General features: G+C 39.5%; 1 protein-coding gene across 1 annotated transcript in view; it reads left to right on the forward strand.

Moving 5' to 3' along the window:
- The first annotated feature begins 5,235 nt into the window (after positions 1 to 5,235).
- The window catches only part of LOC123756213 (uncharacterized), a 197,747-nt gene continuing 180,482 nt past the window's right edge, over positions 5,236 to 22,500 (forward strand). Inside the window, exon 1 of the mRNA XM_069336657.1 lies at positions 5,236 to 5,481. Coding sequence (XP_069192758.1) covers positions 5,236 to 5,481 — 246 coding nt within the window. The remainder of the gene's footprint in view (positions 5,482 to 22,500) is intronic.

Here is a 22,500-nt window from a genome sequence, read left to right on the forward strand (position 1 = left end):
TAGTTTCTTGATAATCCTTGTTTCACTGCTGAGGTGATGTCGGTCTGTGAGGATGTCGAGGTGTTGTTCAATGCGGGTACGGATACTTTCGTCGTGCTGCGTTTCACTTACGAGATGGAAAAGGATGGGAAGCTGCCCTTTCTAGATGTAACAGTCATGGAAAAGAGCGGAGGTTTCCACACTGCAGTCTACACTAAGGAAACGAACATAGGAATGTGCCTAAATGCCAACAGCGACTGCCCAGACAGGTACAAGAGGAGTGTTGTTAACGCATATGTCGACCGTGCTCTCAGCCACAGCTCACAATGGAAGCAAGTCGACGAAGAACTCTGTAGGGTAAGGCAGGTCCTAGTCAACAACGGCTTCTCCAATGGTTTCGTGGAAGACATCATAAGAAGGAAAGTGAAACGCCATGCAACCTCTGAAGAGACAACTAACACAACACCTATACCCCCTATTAGACTATTTTACAGGAACTTCTTTTCCACAGCTCATCAAACGGAGGAAAGGGTCCTGAAAGATATTGTTAATAGAAACGTTATCCCTACATACAAAAATCAGAAGATACAACTGACAATTTACTATAAAACCAGAAAAACGGCCAGCCTACTCATGAGAAACTCTCCAGACACAAAACAGAACGCTTTAAAAGAGACTAACGTCGTCTATGCCTTCAAATGCCCTCTTGGGGACTGTAAGCTCCAAAAAACCCAGTATATAGGCAAGACAACAACATCTCTTTCTAGGCGTTTAACGATGCATAAGCAACAGGGCTCCATTAAGGAACATATAATCTCTTCCCACAACCAAACCATCGCCAGAGAAATCCTAGTAAACAACACAGAAATAATCGATAGATACAGCGATAGCAGGCGGCTTGACGTTTGCGAGGCACTACACATCAAGAAGTCAACACCAGCAATCAACAGCCAATTAATGCACAACTATATTCTACCCACCTCAAGACTCCGCTCCAATATAGAAGCATCAAGAAATATGGACCAATAGGCTTTCTGCAATCACTTCTATTCAATACCCATTGTTTCGTGTTCTGTCTTGTGTTGATGAAATTAATACCCTATTAATACCACCTCTTGTTCTGTCTTGTGTTGATGAAATTAATACCCTATTAATGCCACCTCACCCCATCCACCTCTCTCAAATGTAGATATAAAATCGGAGATGCGTAAGTTCTATTCAGTTGTGTATTTGTAAACTAAAGTCTTTGAAAATGTAATAAGTTTTACGAAACGCGCTCGTGTCGCGTCAGACTAGAAATAAAAATGAATTTTGGAGAATTGATTTTTGATTTACCTCCAACAGTGAAAAGAAATGTACGAAAGACTGAGAAAATTCGTGTTAGAATTATTAATCTTACTTTTTCGGTCATATATAATAATATATGTCTACAGGAAAGACTGCTACCAAAATATACTAATATTAAAGCGCACGACCCAGCAGCAAGGAATCAAGCCTTCACGGTAAAATATCGCCAGGATCTGATTCGTGATCAGATATACAAGGCAGAGAATGAAATCAAAGACAACAAAACGCAACTACTTCATGCTACAAACGAATGGAGAAATAGCAACATCGACGAAAGTATCCGTACCCGCATTGAACAACACCTCGACATCCTCACAGACCGACATCACCTCAGCACTGAAACAAGGATTATCAAGAAACTAACAACATTATATGGAGGACCTATGGCAATTCCACGACCAAGAGATGGCTTCCTGAACCTTGCAGGAATTAACCTCACTGAGGACCAAGTCACTCTCCTAAATCTGGGCATAAACTGTCATGTTATGTCCAGACCGAGTGAGATGGCCCGGAAAGTAGAGTTGGAAATTCTGTTGGACGACATATTCGACCTCGAGACACAAAAGAAGGTCACTACCAAAGATACCTTACAAGCAGAACTTATTGCAGAAGGAGGAAAGAATCGAGGCAATTACAGAAGCACCATACAGTCCCCCGAGCTCAAAGCGGCAGCTAAAAGACTTCGTGAGAACAAGGAGATAGTTGTCAGGAGAGGTGACAAGTCGCCAATATATGTCATTCTTAAAAAAGACGAATATCTGGCGAAAATGAACATCATACTCTCTGACCAAACTAAGTTCCAAAGGGTAACGAAGGACACTGCAGCCGAATTAAAAGCAAAGGTCAACAAACTGATCGAAACTGTGAACGCCAAGAAATCCGGACTCCACCTGCCAAAGATCATTGGGGAATATAAACCTGGATATGCGTATGGAAATGTCAAGACACACAAGCCTGGAAACCCACTTCGGCCAATCATTAGCCAGATACCCACACCCACGTACAGACTGGCGAAGCGACTCAACGGCCTGCTGACTCCTTATGTTCCTTGCGCCTTCAGCCTGAAGTCTCCAAAGGAATTTGTTGACTTACTGCGGGGCACACGGGCCACAGGGATACGAGCCTCGTTGGACGTAGAATCGCTGTTTACCAACGTACCTGTGGACGAGACAATCGGGATGATAGCCGACAGAGTGTATCGTGATCCAGCCTGTACTCCTCTTGACATACCAGAAAATATTCTGAGGAAACTACTCCAAGCTTGTTCTAAAGAGGCACCCTTCTTGAGCCCGGATGGGCACATGTATAAGCAAGTAGATGGGGTCGCCATGGGTTCTCTCCTAGGTGTCCTGTTTGCAAACTTCTACATGGGTACCATCGAGCAAAAAGTCTTAGTCGACATGAACTTGAAACCGGCCATATACTGCAGGTATGTTGACGACATTTTTACACAGGTACCTGATGTCAGACATCTGCAGGAGCTGAAGGAGGCGTTTGAGCAGAGTTCCGTGCTGCGTTTCACTTACGAGATGGAAAAGGATGGGAAGCTGCCCTTTCTAGATGTAACAGTCACGGAAAAGAGCGGAGGTTTCCACACTGCAGTCTACACTAGGGAAACGAACATAGGAATGTGCCTAAATGCCAACAGCGACTGCCCAGACAGGTACAAGAGGAGTGTTGTTAACGCATATGTCGACCGTGCTCTCAGCCACAGCTCAGAATGGAAGCAAGTCGACGAAGAACTCTGTAGGGTAAGGCAGGTCCTTGTCAACAACGGCTTCTCCAATGGTTTCGTGGAAGACATCATAAGAAGGAAAGTGAAACGCCATGCAACCTCTGAAGAGACAACTAACACAACACCTATACCCCCTATTAGACTATTTTACAGGAACTTCTTTTCCACAGCTCATAAAACGGAGGAAAGGGTCCTGAAATATATTGTTAATAGAAACGTTATCCCTACAGACAAAAATCAGAAGATACAACTGACAATTTCCTATAAAACCAGAAAAACGGCCAGCCTACTCTTGAGAAACTCTCCAGACACAAAACAGAACGCTTTAAAAGAGACTAACGTCGTCTATGCCTTCAAATGAACTCTTGGGGACTGTAAGCTCCAAAAAACCCAGTATATAGGCAAGACAACAACATCTCTTTCTAGGCGTTTAACGATGCATAAGCAACAGGGCTCCATTAAGGAACATATAATCTCTTCCCACAACCAAACCATCGCCAGAGAAATCCTAGTAAACAACACAGAAATCATCGATAGATACAGCGATAGCAGGCGGCTTGACGTTTGCGAGGCACTACACATCAAGAAGTCAACACCAGCAATCAACAGCCAATTAATGCACAACTATATTCTACCCATCTCAAGACTCTGCTCCAATATAGAAGCATCAAGAAATATGGACCAATAGGCTTTCTGCAATCACTTCTATTCAATACCCATTGTTTCGTGTTCTGTCTTGTGTTGATGAAATTAATACCCTATTAATACCACCTCTTGTTCTGTCTTGTGTTGATGAAATTAATACCCTATTAATGCCACCTCACCCCATCCACCTCTCTCAAATGTAGATATAAAATCGGAGATGCGTAAGTTCTATTCAGTTGTGTATTTGTAAACTAAAGTCTTTGAAAATGTAATAAGTTTTACGAAACGCGATCGTGTCGCGTCAGACTAGAAATAAAAATGAATTTTGGAGAATTGATTTTTGATTTACCTCCAACAGTGAAAAGAAATGTACGAAAGATTGAGAAAATTCGTGTTAGAATTATTAATCTTACTTTTTCGGTCATATTTAATAATATATGTCTACAGGAAAGACTGCTACCAAAATATACTAAAATATATATATATATATATATATACATATATTTTCTTTTAAGACTTATATATATATATGTGTGTATATATATATATATATATATATATATATATATATATATATATATATATATATATATATTATATATATATATATATATATATATGTACACATATATATATATATATAAGTCTTAAAAGAAATCACCGAAAGCTTGTCCAGCGAGTTCAACATCTGGTTTTTGGATGATGGCACTATAGCTGGCACCGTAGACCATCTCTTGGCAGATATCAGGAAAATAAGGGAGCAAGAAGTAAGCCTGGGTCGCGTCCTGAACCCTTCCAAGTGTGAAGTAGTCTCTTCCAACCCAGACATCGTAGCTAGAATAAGGTTTGCCTTGCCTGGAGCCCATGTCATTAGGGCCGAGAACAGCGCCCTCCTTGGAGCCCCCCTCGGGTCTAACGCCATTGAGGAGATCCTTGACAAGAAAATCGCAGACCTTAGGAGGATGGAAGACAGAATAGGTGACATCAGTGCCCACGATGCTTTTTATCTCCTCACCAAATGCCTATCCCTTTCGAGGCTAATCTACTTTCTGAGGTACGCCCCGTCTTACGACAGCCGAAAGCTTGAAGAGTATGACCTCTTACTGAAGACCATGCTGGAAAAAGTTGTTAACCTCTCCCTCAACGAATGCCAGTGGAAACAAGCCACTCTTCCTGTTAGGCTCGGTGGCTTGGGTGTCCGCACCGCCACCCAAATTGCTGTCCCAGCCTTCCTGTCTTCCTCCTCAGCATCAGATGACCTGGTTAAGGAAATTCTACCTGACACCCTGAGTGATGTAGCGGGGATACAGGACCCCCACTACACGGAATGCGACACGAAATGGGGTGCCATGGCAGACCCAGCACTCAGACCAACCATGCCGAAAGCCAAGAAACAATCCAGTTGGGACAGCCCCATTGTAGACAAAGAAACCACAGCTTTGCTGGAGGCAGCAACAACCGCCAGTGATCGTGCACGCTTCACAGTTATGCAGGCTCCCCATGCAGGGGACTTCCTTTTGGCAGTCGCTATGTCTGCGACAGGCACACGTCTTGATCCGCAGGAGCTCTGTATTGCAGTCACTCTCCGTCTTGCTGCCCCTATCCACACTGTTCATAGGTGTATTTGTGGCGAGACAGATGCTGACGAATATGAATTGCATGGCCTGTACTGTGGAAAATCTGGTGGTTGGCACACTAGACACGACGAAGTCAATGACATTATTAAAAGAAGCCTTGCCTCTGCTCAGTGTCCAGTGGAGAGAGACCCCAGCAACGTACTGAACCGTGACTCTGTTAGCTTTGCCGGCCGACCAGACGGAATCACACTGCATCCGTGGAAGGGTGGCAGACAGTTGGCATGGGACTATACTTGTGTATCCACCCTGGCAACGACATACATCACCCTCTCTGCCGGCACAGCAGGAGCCGCGGCGACACGCAGAGAAAGAGACAAGTCAGCCAAGTACAGACAATTAGATCATCGGTACAACTTCGTTCCAATAGGGTCTGAGACCCTAGGCCCATGGGGAGAGAGTGCAAGAAGGTTTCTTAATTTAAGGATCTTGGTTCCAAGCTCATTGACACCACAAGAGACCCTAGAGCAGCAAGTTTTCTCTTTCAGCGCCTCAGTGTCACGATCCAGAGGGGGGAATGCTCGCTGCATCCTCGGTTCGTGCCCGGCGTCGGAGGAGTTCGAGGAAATCTACAGCCTCTAGGAAACAAACGTTTTTTTGTGTCCTCTTAATGTTAATTTTTTGTATAAAATCAGATATGTAACTGTATAACCTTGCATAATAAAGTGTACACCATAAAAAAGGGGGGGGTGGTAGGAGAAGCGAACACTCTTACGTATTCAGAGTTAAATGGCAAGTTTTTCCCTGAATGCTCTATGTTCCCTTTTTTGAAGCTGTGGGTCCCTATAATTACACCAGAGGTGGTACCCCCCTATATATATATATATATATATATATATATATATATATATATATATATATATATATATATGTGTGTGTGTGTGTGTGTGTGTGTGTGTGTGTGTGTGTGTGTGTGTGTGTGTGTGTGTGTGTGTGTGTGTGTGTGTGTGTGTGTGTGTGTGTGTGTGTGTGTGTGTGTGTGTGTGTGTGTGTGTGTGTGTGTGTGTGTGTGTGTGTGTGTGTGTGTGTGTGTGTGTGTGTGTCACGAAAATAAACACGTGATTAAAAATGTGACAATGTCAGACCACGGAGGAAAAATGAAACAGGAATTTCCTTAAGTACTTTCGTATATTAATACATCTTCAGAAGGAGTAGTTTTACAGATCGAGTACTGGACATAAACAGACAGGAGAGAATGGTGGGGTAAGGTGAGGTACAATACGTGGACACTGCAGACGGCCTATTGGCCCATCTGATGCAGCCCATTGGCCCATCTGATGCAGCAACCACACACAGGCCAACACATAGATAATTATAGCATAAAATAGTAAATATATACAATGAATTAGTGAGACAAATGTGTAGGATCCAATGATTCTACTGAAATCGCCCTTTAATTGATCTATTAAAAATGGATCTAAGTTATATAGACCACTGCTAATGTTCAAATTACTTTCTTTTATGATCTGTAACAAAGCAGATTCAATTATGTTTCTGTTATAGGTGCTTTTACAATTTGTTATTGAAGAAGCCACCTCCCAATCAATTTGGTGAGAATCTTCTGACAGATAAACAAACAAAGCATTAGACAATTGGCCATGTCTTACAGAGTATTTATGTTGCGAAATTCTACATTTCAAATCTTTAGATGTTTGCCAAACATAGAACTTATTACAGTCTTTACATTTATAAAATACCTTGTAACATCATTTATAAAATACCTTGTAAAGACTGTAATAAGTTCTATGTTGGGCAAACATCTAAAGATTTGAAATGTAGAATTTCGCAACATAAATTCTGTTGTAAAATTAATAATGTAAGAAGAAGTAAGATACCACGAATAACGAATAACGAATAATAATTCTAACACGAATTTTCTCAATATTTCTTATATTTCCTTTCACTGTTGATGGTAACTGAAAAATCAATTCTCCAAAATTCTTTTTTATTTCTAGTCTGACGTGACACTTAAACGCGTTTCGTAATAACTTATTACATTTTCAAAGACTTTAGTTTACACACACACAACTATAACTAAACAGAGTTTAAACAGCTTCGATTTTATACCTGCATTTGGGTGAGGTGATATGTTGCAACAGTTTTGGATGAGGTGGAAACAAACTTTCAACACAAGACAGAACACGAAACAATGGGTATAATATTTTGTAGGTTAAAGGGAAGAATGGAAGTAACTGCAAAGGGCCTATTGGCCCATATTTCTTGATGCTTTTATATTGGTGCGGAGTCTTGAAGTGGGTAGAATATAGTTGTGCATTAATTGGATGTTGATTGCTGGTGTCGACTTCTTAATGTGTAGTGCCTCGCAGATATCAAGCCGCCTGCTATCGCTGTATCTATCGATGATTTCCGTGTTTTTTGTTAATACTTCTCTGGTGATAGTCTAGTTATGGGAGGAGATTAAATGTTCCTTAATGAAGCCCTGTTGCTTATGCATCGTTAATCGCCTGGAAAGAGATGTTGTTGTCTTGCCTATATCGCCTGGAAAGAGATGTTGTTGTCTTGCCTATATCGCCTGGAAAGAGATGTTGTTGTCTTGCCTATATACTGAATTCTTTGAGGCTTACAGTCCCCAAGTGGGCATTTGAAGGCATAGACGACATTGGTCTCTTTTAAAGCGTTCTGCTTTGTGTCTGGAGAGTTTCTCATGAGTAGGTTGGCCGTTTTCTTGGTTTTATAGTAGATCGTCGATTGTATCTTCTGATTTTTGTCTATAGGGATAACGTTTCTATTAACAATATCTTTCAGGACCTTTTCCTCCGTTTTATGAGCTGTGGAAAAGAAGTTCCTGTAAAATAGTCTAATAGGGGGTACAGGTGTTGTGTTAGTTGTCTCTTCAGAGCTTGCATGGCGTTTCACCTTCCTTCTTATGATGTCTTCAACGAAACCATTGGAGAAGCCATTGTTGACTAGGACCTGCCTTACCCTACAGAGTTCTTCATCGACTTGCTTCCATCCTGAGCTGTGGCTGAGAGCACGATCGACATAAGCGTTAACAACACTCCTCTTGTACCTGTCTGGGCAGTCATAGTTGGCATTGAGGCACATTCCTATGGTTGTTTCCTTAGTGTAGACTGCAGTGTGGAAACCTCCGCTCCTTTCCATGACTGTTACATTTAGAAAGGGCAGCTTCCCATCCTTCTCCATCTCGTAAGTGAAACGCAACACAGAATTCCGCTCTTATGCCTCCTTCAGCTCCTGCAGATGTCTGACATCAGGTACCTGTGTAAAAATGTCATCAACACACCTGCAGTATATGGCCGGTTTCAAGTTCATGTCGACTAAGACCTTTTGTTCGATGGTACCCATGTAGAAGTTCGCAAACAGGACACCTAGGGGAAAACCCATGGCGACCCCATCTACTTGCTTATACATGTGCCCATCCGGGCTCAAGAAGGGTGCCTCTTTAGTACAAGCTTGGAGTAATTCCCTTAGAATGTTTTCTGGTATGTCAAGAGGAGTACAGGCTGGATCACGATACACTCTGTCGGCTATCATCCCGATTGTTTCATCCACAGGTACGTTGGTAAACAGCGATTCTACGTCCAACGAGGCTCTTATCCCTGTGGCCCGTGTGCCCCGCAGTAAGTCAACAAATTCCTTTGGAGACTTCAGGCTGAAGGCGCAAGGAACATAAGGAGTCAGCAGGCCGTTGAGTCGCTTCGCCAGTCTGTACGTGGGTGTGGGTATCTGGCTAATGATTGGCCGAAGTGGGTTTCCAGGCTTGTGTGTCTTGACATTTCCATACGCATATCCAGGTTTATATTCCCCAATGATCTTTGGCAGGTGGAGTCCGGATTTCTTGGCGTTCACAGTTTCGATCAGTTTGTTGACCTTTGCTTTTAATTCGGCTGTAGTGTCCTTCGTTACCCTTTGGAACTTAGTTTGGTCAGAGAGTATGATGTTCATTTTCGCCAGATATTCGTCTTTTTTAAGAATGACATATATTGGCGACTTGTCACCTCTCCTGACAACTATCTCCTTGTTCTCACGAAGTCTTTTAGCTGCCGCTTTGAGCTCGGGGGACTGTATGGTGCTTCTGTAATTGCCTCGATTCTTTCCTCCTTCTGCAATAAGTTCTGCTTGTAAGGTATCTTTGGTAGTGACCTTCTTTTGTGTCTCGAGGTCGAATGTCGTCCAACAGAATTTCGAACTCTACTTTCCGGGCCATCTCACTCGGTCTGGACATAACATGACAGTTTATGCCCAGATTTAGGAGAGTGACTTGGTCCTCAGTGAGGTTAATTCCTGCAAGGTTCAGGAAGCCATCTCTTGGTCGTGGAATTGCCATAGGTCCTCCATATAATGTTGTTAGTTTCTTGATAATCCTTGTTTCACTGCTGAGGTGATGTCGGTCTGTGAGGATGTCGAGGTGTTGTTCAATGCGGGTACGGCCGAAGATGATTGGCCGAAGTGGGTTTCCAGGCTTAAGTCTCTTGACATTTCCATATGCGTATCCAGGCTTATATTCCACAGCTACAGCGTTAACTGCTTTCTTCACATTATGTCAAAATGACGAGTTTGCGAAAACAATGCTGTATTCGGAAGGGCCTACGTATTACACATGAAATGGCAGTAGAAAATCATTTGAACGACGCAAACGAGGAGAGCAAGTCGTCGGATAACTTGTGTGGGTACCGACCTGTGAGATATATATTTAATTTATATGAATTTATACTTACGTTAATTTATATATTTCGATAGCAATTGGAATGATGTTACGTGGACTGTATTTCTGCAATAATCTCACAAATCGATCCTTACACATTAGGGGGGAGGGGGTTATATTACAATTATATATATGCAGCCAATCAAACTACAGTATTAAACTACATATATTAGTATACATTGAGGAGGTTCCTTATCTTATTCCACAGCAGGCTTAGTCCACCAGGTATTACTAGGATGTAGACACCAAATTACCCTCCATTGAGGCTAGCTTCCATCACCATGGTAACTGATATACCAAGCTTGCTTCCTCTTCTTGACTTGTCAAAGGGCGCAAGCTGTAAAGCGAGAATCCTAATATATGACGGCTATATCAGGAAAAACACTGTATAATGAATCATAAGGACCAAGGCTTAATTACCTTTCTTGAGTCGATCATTTGTTTTCTCACCGGTTCGCCCAATATCTACCTAACATTAATGGCCCAAAATGATTAGATAAACGGGTTTCGGAAAAACACTTCCCTTGTGATTGTTGACAGCGTGTTGATGATGGCAGAACTTTGGTCTCCATAACACTTCGTCCAAGAGAATTTATAGGAGCTGAATTTGCCCCACGACTCTCGTCTAACAACAATGGCTGACCTCTTCCTCCTCACTGACACCTCCCTCACTTTGTAGAGATGTCAGTAACTGATAGAAGGGTCACATTTACTTTATTTTGATACTGATAATTTAAGTTAATTCAAATGAGATGTTTTTATGATGGTAAACAGTCCAAAGACTAATGTATTTAGGAATAATTCCCAACAGAATAGTTGGTGAATTTATAATAGTATGTGGCAATGATATCCCGTTTTCTATTGATGGAAAATTCCAGTACAAGCTACATTTTCTATGGGTTAAGTTGTGTATACAATGGTAACAATATTATCTGCCTGTTGAACTGATATTATTAAATGGTGTCGGGTTTTCCGACATAATTCCCCGGGGGGCTGCACACGGGTCACAGTCCTATTTAGAACAGACGAACACCAATACTCCCCCTTCGAATTAATAAATTAATTTGATGTTAGTAGTTAGTAATCACACATTTGTGCATCTGTTCGTACAGGACGGATGTCCCGTACTAGAGATGCAGGGGTTAGAAGTCTAATGCGATTTCATTTCTCTGTTAACTCTTGAGAGGCTAAAACTCAAGCCTAATTACATATTATTTAACCCAGAGGACTGAATGTGATCAAGTACTACAGTCAAGTATAATTCAGGGACTGCAGTGAGATCAGTGACATTAAATATAACTTGAAGCTTGTCTTCTCATTCAGAAGATTGAAAAGCTCACCGTTAAAGTCAAGTATGGGTTCTGAGACTGCAGTGGGTTCAGTGACATTGGTCGCAGCGACTTGTAGCTGTTTAGGCTATTGTTCACTGATATGCCACAGAGGCCTCATGAACTCATCTTCAGCTTTAAATGATGATATTAACATCAACCTCTGTTGCTATACACAGCTGTAATCTCCTTAGTATAATGCTACTGGAGAAATATAATCAGCTGACAAATTTAGATTTCTACTGGTATTGTTTATCTGCAGGCATAGGTCTCCTCAGGCTTAATACTGGGCCTGAGAGTAATTTGCCTCCTGCAGAATTTAGCATGGTTATGCCCTGATATTTAGTAGGGCTACCGATGAATCGATGGTAGTAGTCTGTACCTTCAAGGAGACCGAAGTCAGGTGAGGTGATCAGACATAATATTATCTGCCAATTTTATTCCTCTTTTTCTCAGGAATTTGGCTGTTGCTCTCAGACCTTGAACTTGTAGGTCTACTGGTATTTTGTCCACCACAATGGCTTGTACTTGACAGACGTACCTGCCTAAACGTACCACCTGGTAGACTTGAGGTCCTGCATCTGTTAGAAACCCTGAGATTGTCGTCTTGGCTACAGGCTTTAATTGAAGTTCATCTGCCAACTTTTTAGTGACATATGTTCTCTGGGACCCTTGGTCAAACAACCCACGGGTATGGACCGTGGCCCTCTTATTCTGGATGGTAATTTGGGCAGTAGGCAAAGTCGTATTACCTTTAGACTTTGCCGATTGGACACTCTTTGCTTGTTGCACCTTGCAGTACTGTACTGTGGTGGGAATGCTATCTTCCACCTTGGGCCTTGAATACGTTAATTTCGTATGTTTACACAGTGCTGCATGGTGCCTACCTCTTCTACACCTGTTGCAGGTGTTGAATTGGGTATCACAATAGTCTATGTTGTGTGACTCGAGACACCTTGAACATCTCCCTAATTCCTAGAATCGCTTAATACGAGTGTCTCTGTCTGGATAATTAGCACAACGGTATGTTGAATGTTTCTTTTAGCAGAACATACATGTCCCCCAGCCTACTGCATGTTTGGAAGTTACCGGCTTGGGTGAACTAGTAACAGTAGGCTTGGAGGATTCTGCTGCATTGTCAGATTTTCTTCAACTTGATGTGAGTGTAATTGACTGATGTTTATTTGGGGTAGTTGTTTTACCCTTTAATTGACTCTTATTTTCTGTTTCTGAAGGCTTGCTTTAACTTCCTCATTTGCTCGTCGTTTGTTTATGTTGGAATGTAAACCTTTGGTGATGTCCTGTACTGTCAGGATGGTGTTATGTTCTTGTGCATATAATTCATCTAGTATATCGCTGGACAATTTTCGTTGAAGGACTACTTTGGTCATCCATTCACTAGTAGTTATATCAACCTTAAGACTGAATGTTCTTAGTAGTGACTCTAACTCCATGCTGAAGGATTGTAATGAGTCAGCAGTCTGATCAGGTTGAGGTAAATCCAGCAATTGTAGCACTAGATGTATGACAGTTTTCTCATTGCCAGCATTATTCCTAGGAAGCTGGACTGGGAAATTAGTGCTGTCGCTATTTTCATTTACATTTTCTACTACTGGTTCAGCTTCACCTCTAATTTCAGTATGGAGGCATGTTAACTTAGTAGCCTCAGGTATTGGGTTTTCAGAATCCACAGAGACTGTGGATAAATTGTCTGAGAACTGCTTAATTTCTGGTGGTATAATATTGGGTGAAGCTGTAGTGGGTGATGCTTTATCCTTGTTGATTAAAGGATCTAATCTGGCTTGACATTTATTCTCAAAAAGATTCAGATCATCTATAACATTACCTACTTTATTTGATGTACTGGCTATTTGTTCTGATTCAATTATCCTGTGTAAGTACTCCTCCAACCTGGCTTGAGTTTCTTCTTCATATTGTGATAGGTCAGACAGGAATGGTTCCTCATCTTCAACTACTATGTCGTCGTCGTCGTGGACCTGATTTTGGTAAGATTTCCTATTTGCTTTCAATATATGCAATTGGGTTTGAATCTGTAATAGTGGTATTTTCAACCGACGATAATTAATTACAGGCTCATATAACAACTGTTCATATTGGTCGAGATCTCTTGTCAGTTGACGTTTACGTGCTACTAAAGCACGCTTTGCTTTCTGTGGATTAGTCATGGTGACTTGGTAATTGGATAGTACTAGCTCATAAATTGTGAGCAAGTACTGATGGAAGCCTAGGGTAAAATTCTGCACTCACTAGGCGATAATCTTACCTCTACTAGAGGTTAGCACTTAAAATTAATACACATTATATATATACAATCATACACACTAATGATTTGAGTGATAAACCAGTGTCACTGGAAGTACCTTTAGGCCAGCTCCTCGATTATCACCCTAGGATGGTATAGACACTAATTAATCACTCAAAGGTATAATGATCATAAGTAAATTATTATATGTACACAACTCAACTCGAGCTGGTAACAATTACACCCAAAATAGGGTCTGCACCATTCATTAATGGTGCTAGGTTGTTCAATATAGTACAACTAGACTATGATAATAATGGGACTAGGATGAACAATAAATAGTTCAACTAGTCAATGGTAATATCCTACCCTGTCGTGGGTTGGCAATTCGTAAATATTGTATTGAGAACTAGTGCAATATATATTAAATAATTCTCTATTTTGGAGAAATAATATACATAATTATTTATAATAGCCTCTGTGCCTCTATGAAACTGCTAATAATATCAAGAAGTATTAAATATTATTAGTGACCTCGCGAAATTAACTCCACAGAATTCGTGGATAATCTCTCACGAAATTTAACACCACGAAATCCGTGAACAATCTTTTGAGGACACAGCCACTAATTTGGCTGGCTTCAAAATAAGCGCTGTCACTTCACAGAAATAACACGCCACCAAATCGGTGGGTGACCATGAAACCGCTGAACTGGGCTGAGGGATTCCTGAGCTCGCTTGAGGGAGGCTATGCTGCCGGTCTTCGACTGGCTAAGTATTGTTATTGTATAAATCGCACTGCACTAGTACCAGTGTATTTAATGAATCCACTGGTTAACTGGTGCATCCGGTACTAAGATGACCAAATAATCTGTCATCCGGTTCGAAGATGACCAATTAATGTGGGGTACCGACCAGTGAGATTTATATTTATTTAATTTATATGAATTTATATGTTATTTATATTTACGTTAATTTATATATTTCGATATCAATTGGTATGATGTTAAGTGGTGTGTATTTTTGCAATAATCTCACAAATCGATCCTTACACATTAGGGGGGTTTATATTACATTTATATATATATATATATATATTATATATATATATAATATATATATATATATATATATATATATATATATATTAGTATATTTTGGTAGCAGTCTTTCCTGTAGACATATATTTTTAAATATGAACGAAAAAGTAAGATTAATAATTCTAACACGAATTTTCTCAATCTTTCGTACATTTCTTTTCACTGCTGGTGGTAATTCAAAAATCAATTCTCCAAAATTCATTTTTATTTCTAGTCTGACGCGACACTTGAGCGAGTTTCGTAAAACTTATTACATTTTCAAAGACTTTAGTTTACACATACACAACTGAATAGAACTTACACATCTCCGATTTGTTTATATCTACATTTGAGTGAGGTGGATGGGGTGAGGTGGTATTAATAGGGTATTAAATTCATCAACACAAGACAGAACACGAAACAATGGGTATTGAATGGAAGTGATTGTAGAAAGCCTATTGGTCCATATTTCTTGATGCTTCTATATTGGAGCGGAGTCTTGAGGTGGGTAGAATATAGTTGTGCATTAATTGGCTGTTGATTGCTGGTGTTGACTTCTTAATGTGTAGTACCTCGCAAACGTCAAGCCGTCTGCTATCGCTGTATCTATCGATGAATTCTGTGTTGTTTACTAGGATTTCTCTGGCGATGGTTTGGTTGTGGGAAGAGATTATATGTTCCTTAATGGAGCCCCTGTTGCTTATGCATCGTTAAACACCTAGAAAGAGATGTTGTTGTCTTGCGTATATACTGGGTTTTTTGGAGCTTACAGTCCCCAGGAAAGCATTTGAAGGCATAGACGACGTTGGTCTCATTTAAAGCGTTTTGCTTTGTGTCTGGAGAGTTTCTCATGAGTAGGCTGGCTGTTTTTCTGGTTTTATAGTAAATCGTCAGTTGTATCCTCTGATTTTTGTCTGTAGGGATAACGTTTCTATTAACAATATCTTTCAGGACCCTTTCCTCCGTTTTATGAGCTGTGGAAAAGAAGTTCCTGTAAAATAGTCTAATAGGGGGTATAGGTGTTGTGTTAGTTGTCTCTTCAGAGGTTGCATGGCGTTTCACTTTCCTTCTTATGATGTCTTCGACGAAACCATTGGAGAAGCCGTTGTTGACTAGGACCTGCCTTACCCTACAGAGTTCTTCGTCGACTTGCTTCCATTCTCAGCTGAGGCTGAGAGCACGGTCGACATATGCATTAACAACACTCTTCTTGTACCTGTCTGGGCAGTCGCTGTTGGCATTTAGGCACATTCCTATGTTCGTTTCCTTAGTGTAGACTGCAGTGTGGAAACCTCCGCTCTTTTCCATGACTGTTACATCTAGAAAGGGCAGCTTCCCATCCTTTTCGATCTCGTAAGTGAAACGCAGCACGGAACTCTGCTCAAATGCCTCCTCCAGCTCCTGCAGATGTCTGATATCAGGTACCTGTGTAAAAATGTCGTCAACATACCTGCAGTATATGGCCGGTTTCAAGTTCATGTCGACTAAGACTTTTTGCTCGATGGTACCCATGTAGAAGTTTGCAAACAGGACACCTAGGGGAGAACCCATGGCGACCCCATCTACTTGCTTATGCATGTGCCCATCCGGGCTCAAGAAGGGTGCCTCTTTAGTACAAGCTTTCCTTAGAATATTTTCTAAGTTTATATTAGTTTCCTTAGAATATTTTCTGGTATGTCAAGAGGAGTACAGGCTGGAACACGATACACTCTGTCGGCTATCATCCCGATTGTTTCGTCCACAGGTACGTTGGTGAACAGTGATTCTATGTCCAACGAGGCTCTTATCCCTGTGGCCCGTTTGCCCCGCAGTAAGTCAACAAATTCCTTTGGAGACTTCAGGCTGAAGGCGCAAGGGACATAAGGAGTCAGCAGGCCGTTGAGTCGCTTCGCCAGTCTGTACGTGGGTGTGGGTATCTGGCTAATGATTGGCCGAAGTGGGTTTCCAGGCTTGTGTGTCTTGACATTTCCATAAGCATATCCAGGTTTATATTCCCCAATAATTTTTGGCAGGTGGAGTCCTGATTTCTTGGCGTTCACAGTTTCGATCAGTTTGTTGACCTTTGCTTTCAATTCGGCAAAAAACCCAGTATATAGGCAAGACAACAACATCTCTTTCTAGGCGTTTAACGATGCATAAGCAACAGGGCTCCATTAAGGAACATATAATCTCTTCCCACAACCAAACCATCGCCAGAGAAATCCTAGTAAACAACACAGAAATCATCGATAGATACAGCTATAGCAGACGGCTTGACGTTTGCGAGGCACTACACATTAAGAAGTCAACACCAGCAATCAACAGCCAATTAATGCACACTATATTCTACCCATCTCAAGACTCCGCTCCAATATAGAAGCATCAAGAAATATGGACCAATAGGCTTTCTACAATCACTTCATCTCAATACCCATTGTTTCGTGTTCTGTCTTGCGTTGATGAATTTAATACCCTATTAATACCACCTCACCCCATCCACCTCACTCAAATGTAGATATAAACAAATCGGAGATGTGTAAGTTCTATTCAGTTGTGTATGTGTAAACTAAAGTCTTTGAAAATGTAATAAGTTTTATGAAACGCGCTCAAGTGTCGCGTCAGACTAGAAATAAAAATAAATTTTGGAGAATTGATTTTTGAATTACCACCAGCAGTGAAAAGAAATGTACGAAAGATTGAGAAAATTCGTGTTAGAATTATTAATCTTACTTTTTCGGTCATATTTAATAATATATATATATATATATATATATATATATATATATATATATATATATATATATATATATATATATATATATGTATGCAGCAATGATCACAAAAACACTGATCCAAGTATGCAGAATAACCACATGTGAAAAATAGAAAATGCTTAACGCGTTTTCGGCTAATTCGCCTTCATCAGAGCAAAGTAGAATCAAAGTAGGTTCTACTTTGCTCTGATGAAGGCGAATTAGCCGAAAACGCGTTAAGCATTTTCTATTTTTCACATGTGGTTATTCTGCATATATATATGTATATATATATATATATATATATATATATATATATATATATATATATATATATATATATATATATATATATATATATATATATATATATATGTGTGTGTGTATATCACGAAAATAAACACGTGATTAAAAATGTGACAATGTCAGACCACGGAGGAAAAATGAAACAGGAATTTCCTTAAGTACTTTCGTATATTAATACATCTTCAGAAGGAGTCAACTCCTTCTGAAGATGTATTAATATACGAAAGTACTTAAGGAAATTCCTGTTTCATTTTTACTCCGTGGTCTGACATTGTCATATATATATATATATATATATATATATATATATATATATATATATATATATATATATATATATATATATATATATATATATATATATGTCGAACCTAATAGCCAGAACGCACTTCTCAGCCTACTATTCAAGGCCCGATTTGCCTAATAAGCCAAGTTTTCATGAATTAATGTTTTTTCGTCTACCTAACCTACCTAACCTAACCTAACCTAGCTTTTTTTGGCTACCTAACCTAACCTTACCAATAAATATAGGTTAGGTTAGGTTAGGTAGGGTTGGTTAGGTTCGGTCATATATCTACGTTAATTTTAACTCCAATAAAAAAAATTGACCTCATACATAGAGAAAAGGGTTGCTTTATCATTTCATAAGAAAAAAATTATAGTAAATATATTAATTCAGGAAAACTTGGCTTATTAGGCAAATCGGGCCTTGAATAGTAGGCTGAGAAGTGAGTTCTGGCTACTAGGTACGACATATATATATATATATATATATATATATATATATATATATATATAATATATTATATTTTATATATATATTTATATATATATTTATATATATGCAGCCAATCAAACTACAGTATTAAACTACATATATTAGTATACATTGAGGAGGTTCCTTATCTTATTGCACAGCAGGCTTAGTCCACCAGGTATAACTAGGATGCAGACACCAAATTATCCTCCATTGAGGCTAGCTTCCATCACAATGGTAACTGATTGCTTCCTCTTCTTGACTTGTCAAAGGGCGCTATCTGTAAAGCCAGAATCCTAATATATGACAGGTATATCAGAGAAAACACTGTATAATGATTCATAAGGACCAAGGCTTAATTACCTTTTTTGAGTCGATTATTTGTGTTCTCACCAGTTCGCCCAATATCTACCTAACATTAATGGCCAAAAATGATTAGATAAACGGGTTTCGGAAAAACACTTCCCTTGTGATTGTTGACAGCGTGTTGATGATGACAGAACTTTGGTCTCCATAACACTTCGTCCAAAATAATTTATAGTAGCTGAATTTGCCCCACGACTCTCATCTAACAACAATGGCTGACCTCTTCCTCCTCACTGACGCCTCCCTCACTTTGTAGAGATGTCAGTAACTGATAGAAGAGTCACATTTACTTTATTTTGATACTGATAATTAGGTTAATTCAAATGAGATGTTTTTATGATGGTAAAAAGTCCAAAGGACAATGTATTTAAGAACAATTCCCAACAGAATAGTTGGTGAATTTATAATAGTATGTGGCAATGATATCCCATTTTCTATTGACGGAAAATTCCACTATATGCTACATTTTCTATGGGTTAACTTGTGTATACAATGGCAGCAATACTATCTGCCTGTTGAATTGATATTATTAAATGGTGTAGGGTTTTCCGACAACTTGGCATATTCAAATAAACTACGATTGGCAGACTGTACACCGTGCATCCTAATCAGGATGAATGCTTCTTTCTTCGCATGCTGTTTGTAAATGTGCCCGATCCAACGTCTTTCCAGCAATTGAGATTTGTTAACGGCGTCAATTGAGATTTGTCAAGTGGCATGATTTGTCAACATGCCACTTCCCGTAGTGCATGTCACGCTCTGAATTTATTGGACAACAATCGGCATTGGGATGTATGCATTAATGACGCATCCAACACGTCATATCCAAATCAAATTCATGCAATTTTTGCAAGCATATTGACCACCGGCTATCCGTTAACTCCAACAAAGTTATGGGATAATTATAAATCGCACATGGCTGTAGATATTATCCATTGAATTCACAAAGAAAACTCAAATAGGAACAAGGATTTTACAGAAAAAATCTACAACGAAGCCTTGATAATGATTGAAGACTTGTGCTTAGAAATCACGAACAAAGTTCTCAATCAATTGAAAATACTATCATCGAATCGATCTGCTGCTATTTCAATCGATGTAGAATTTGGTCGTGAACAAATGTACAACCCGGGTGATCTGTTTTCGTATGTTTAATCAAATATTCCTAGGCTAACGCTTGAGCGAAAAGACATTAACAATCAAATAATTCCAACTGTCAATAACGGGCTTGGAGAAATCTTCTTTGATGCGCCAGGAGGAACTGGTAAAACCTTCCTAATTGGATTGATTCTGGCTGCATTTCGATCCAAAAATGGCATAACCTTAGCTCTTGCATCGCCCGGAATTGCTGCAACATTGCTACCAGATGGAAGAACTGCTACTTCGACTTAGAAATCGCCATTGAACATGCATTTCATTGATACTCCCACGTGCAACATTTCTAATGCATCCGGCATGGGAAAGTATTGCAGAAATGCACACTTATTGTTTGGGATGAATGCACAATGGCCCATAAAAAATCGTCCGAGGCTCTTGATCGATCATTGCAAGAGTTGCGTGGAAACATCAGACCATTTGGGAATGCATTAATATTGCTTGCAGGAAATTTCAAGCAAACTTTACCTGTAATTCCTCGATCGACACCAGCGGACGTAATAAATGCTTGCCTGAAATCCTCTACTTTGTGCCTCCACGTAAACACATTTAAATTAACTACAAATATGCGTGTAGTTATGGAGCTACTGCAAAACGATCCATCAGCTGAGATATTCTCACATAAGTTTGTAGAAATTTGGAACGTAAACCGGCCGGTAGATCTGACCTCAGGACGAATTTCATTGCCTCATAACTTATGCAATTTAGTGACGTCAAAACAAGAATTGGTTGAAAAAGTATTTCCCAATATTGAAACCAGTTATAAGAATCACGATTGGCTGAGTGAACGAGCTATTCTTGTGGCCAAGAACAAAACGTCTACGACCTTAACAATATTATTCAGTCTAACATTCAAAGCGAGGCAGTCACATACAAGTACGTCGAAACTGTTGTGGAGGCAGATGAAGCAGTTAATAATCCAACAAAATTGTTTAATTCACTCGATCTGCCAGGAAAACCATCACGCGTATGGCAATTGAAAATCGGCTTGCCATTTATCTTATTGCGAAATATCAACCAGTCAAAACTTTGCAACGCCACGCGCCTTGCAGTAAAAAATTTAATCAGCAACGTCATAGAAGCAACAATCAGACAGGACCTTTCAAGGGGAAGATGTCCTCATTCCTTGCATTCCAATGATTCCAACAGATATGCCATATCAATTTAAGAGATTGTAATTTCCAATTCGATTGGCGTTTGCAATCACCATTAACAAAGCTCAGGGCTAATCTTTAGAATTGTGTAGTTTATATCTAGACACGGATTGCTTCTCACGTGGAAAATTATATGTTGATTGTTCTAGAGTCGACAAACCAGACAATCTCTATGTCTACACAGACAATGGAACAAGATATATATATATATATATATATATATATATATATATATATATATATATATATATATATATATTATATATATATATATATATATATATATTTATATATTACATATATATATATATATATATATATATATGTCGTACCTAGTAGCCAGAACGCACTTCTCAGCCTACTATGCAAGGCCAAATTTGCCTAGTAAGCCAAGTTTTCCTGAATTAATATATTTTCTCTAATTTTTTTCTTATGAAATGATAAAGCTACCCATTTCATTATGTATGAGGTCAATTTTTTTTATTGGAGTTAAAATTAACGTAGATATATGACCGAACCTAACCAACCCTACCTAACCTAACCTAACCTATCTTTATAGGTTAGGTTAGGTTAGGTAGCAGAAAAAGTTAGGTTAGGTTAGGTTAGGTAGGTTAGGTAGTCGAAAAACAAATATTTAATGAAAACTTGGCTTATTAGGCAAATCGGGCCTTGCATAGTAGGCTGAGAAGTGCGTTCTGGCTACTAGGTACGACATATATATATATATATATATATATATTATATGTCGTACCTAGTAGCCAGAACTCACTTTTTGGCCTACTATTCAAGGCCCGATTTGCCTTATAAGCCAAGTTTTCCTGAATTAATATATTTTTTCTAATTTTTTTCTTATGAAATGATAAAGCTACCCATTTCATTATGTATGAGGTCAATTTTTTTTTATTGGAGTTAAAATTAACGTAGATATATGACCGAACCTAACCAACCAAACCTAACCTAACCTAACCTATATTTATAGGTAAGGTTAGGTTAGGTAGCCAAAAAAAGCTAGGTTAGGTTAGGTTAGGTAGGTTAGGTAGACGAAAAAACATTAATTCATGAAAACTTGGCTTATTAGGCAAATCGGGCCTTGAATAGTAGGCTGAGAAGTGCGTTCTGGCTATTAGGTACGACATATATATATATATATATATATATATGTCGTACCTAGTAGCCAGAACTCACTTCTCAGCCTACTATGCAAGGCCAAATTTGCCTAGTAAGCCAAGTTTTCATAAATTAATTGTTTTTCGACTACCTAACCTACCTAACCTAACCTAACCTAACTTTTTCGGCTACCTAACCTAACCTAACCTATAAAGATAGGTTAGGTT

The sequence above is a fragment of the Procambarus clarkii genome, chromosome 36 (assembly GCF_040958095.1).
Source record: "Procambarus clarkii isolate CNS0578487 chromosome 36, FALCON_Pclarkii_2.0, whole genome shotgun sequence".
NCBI lineage: Eukaryota > Metazoa > Arthropoda > Malacostraca > Decapoda > Cambaridae > Procambarus > Procambarus clarkii.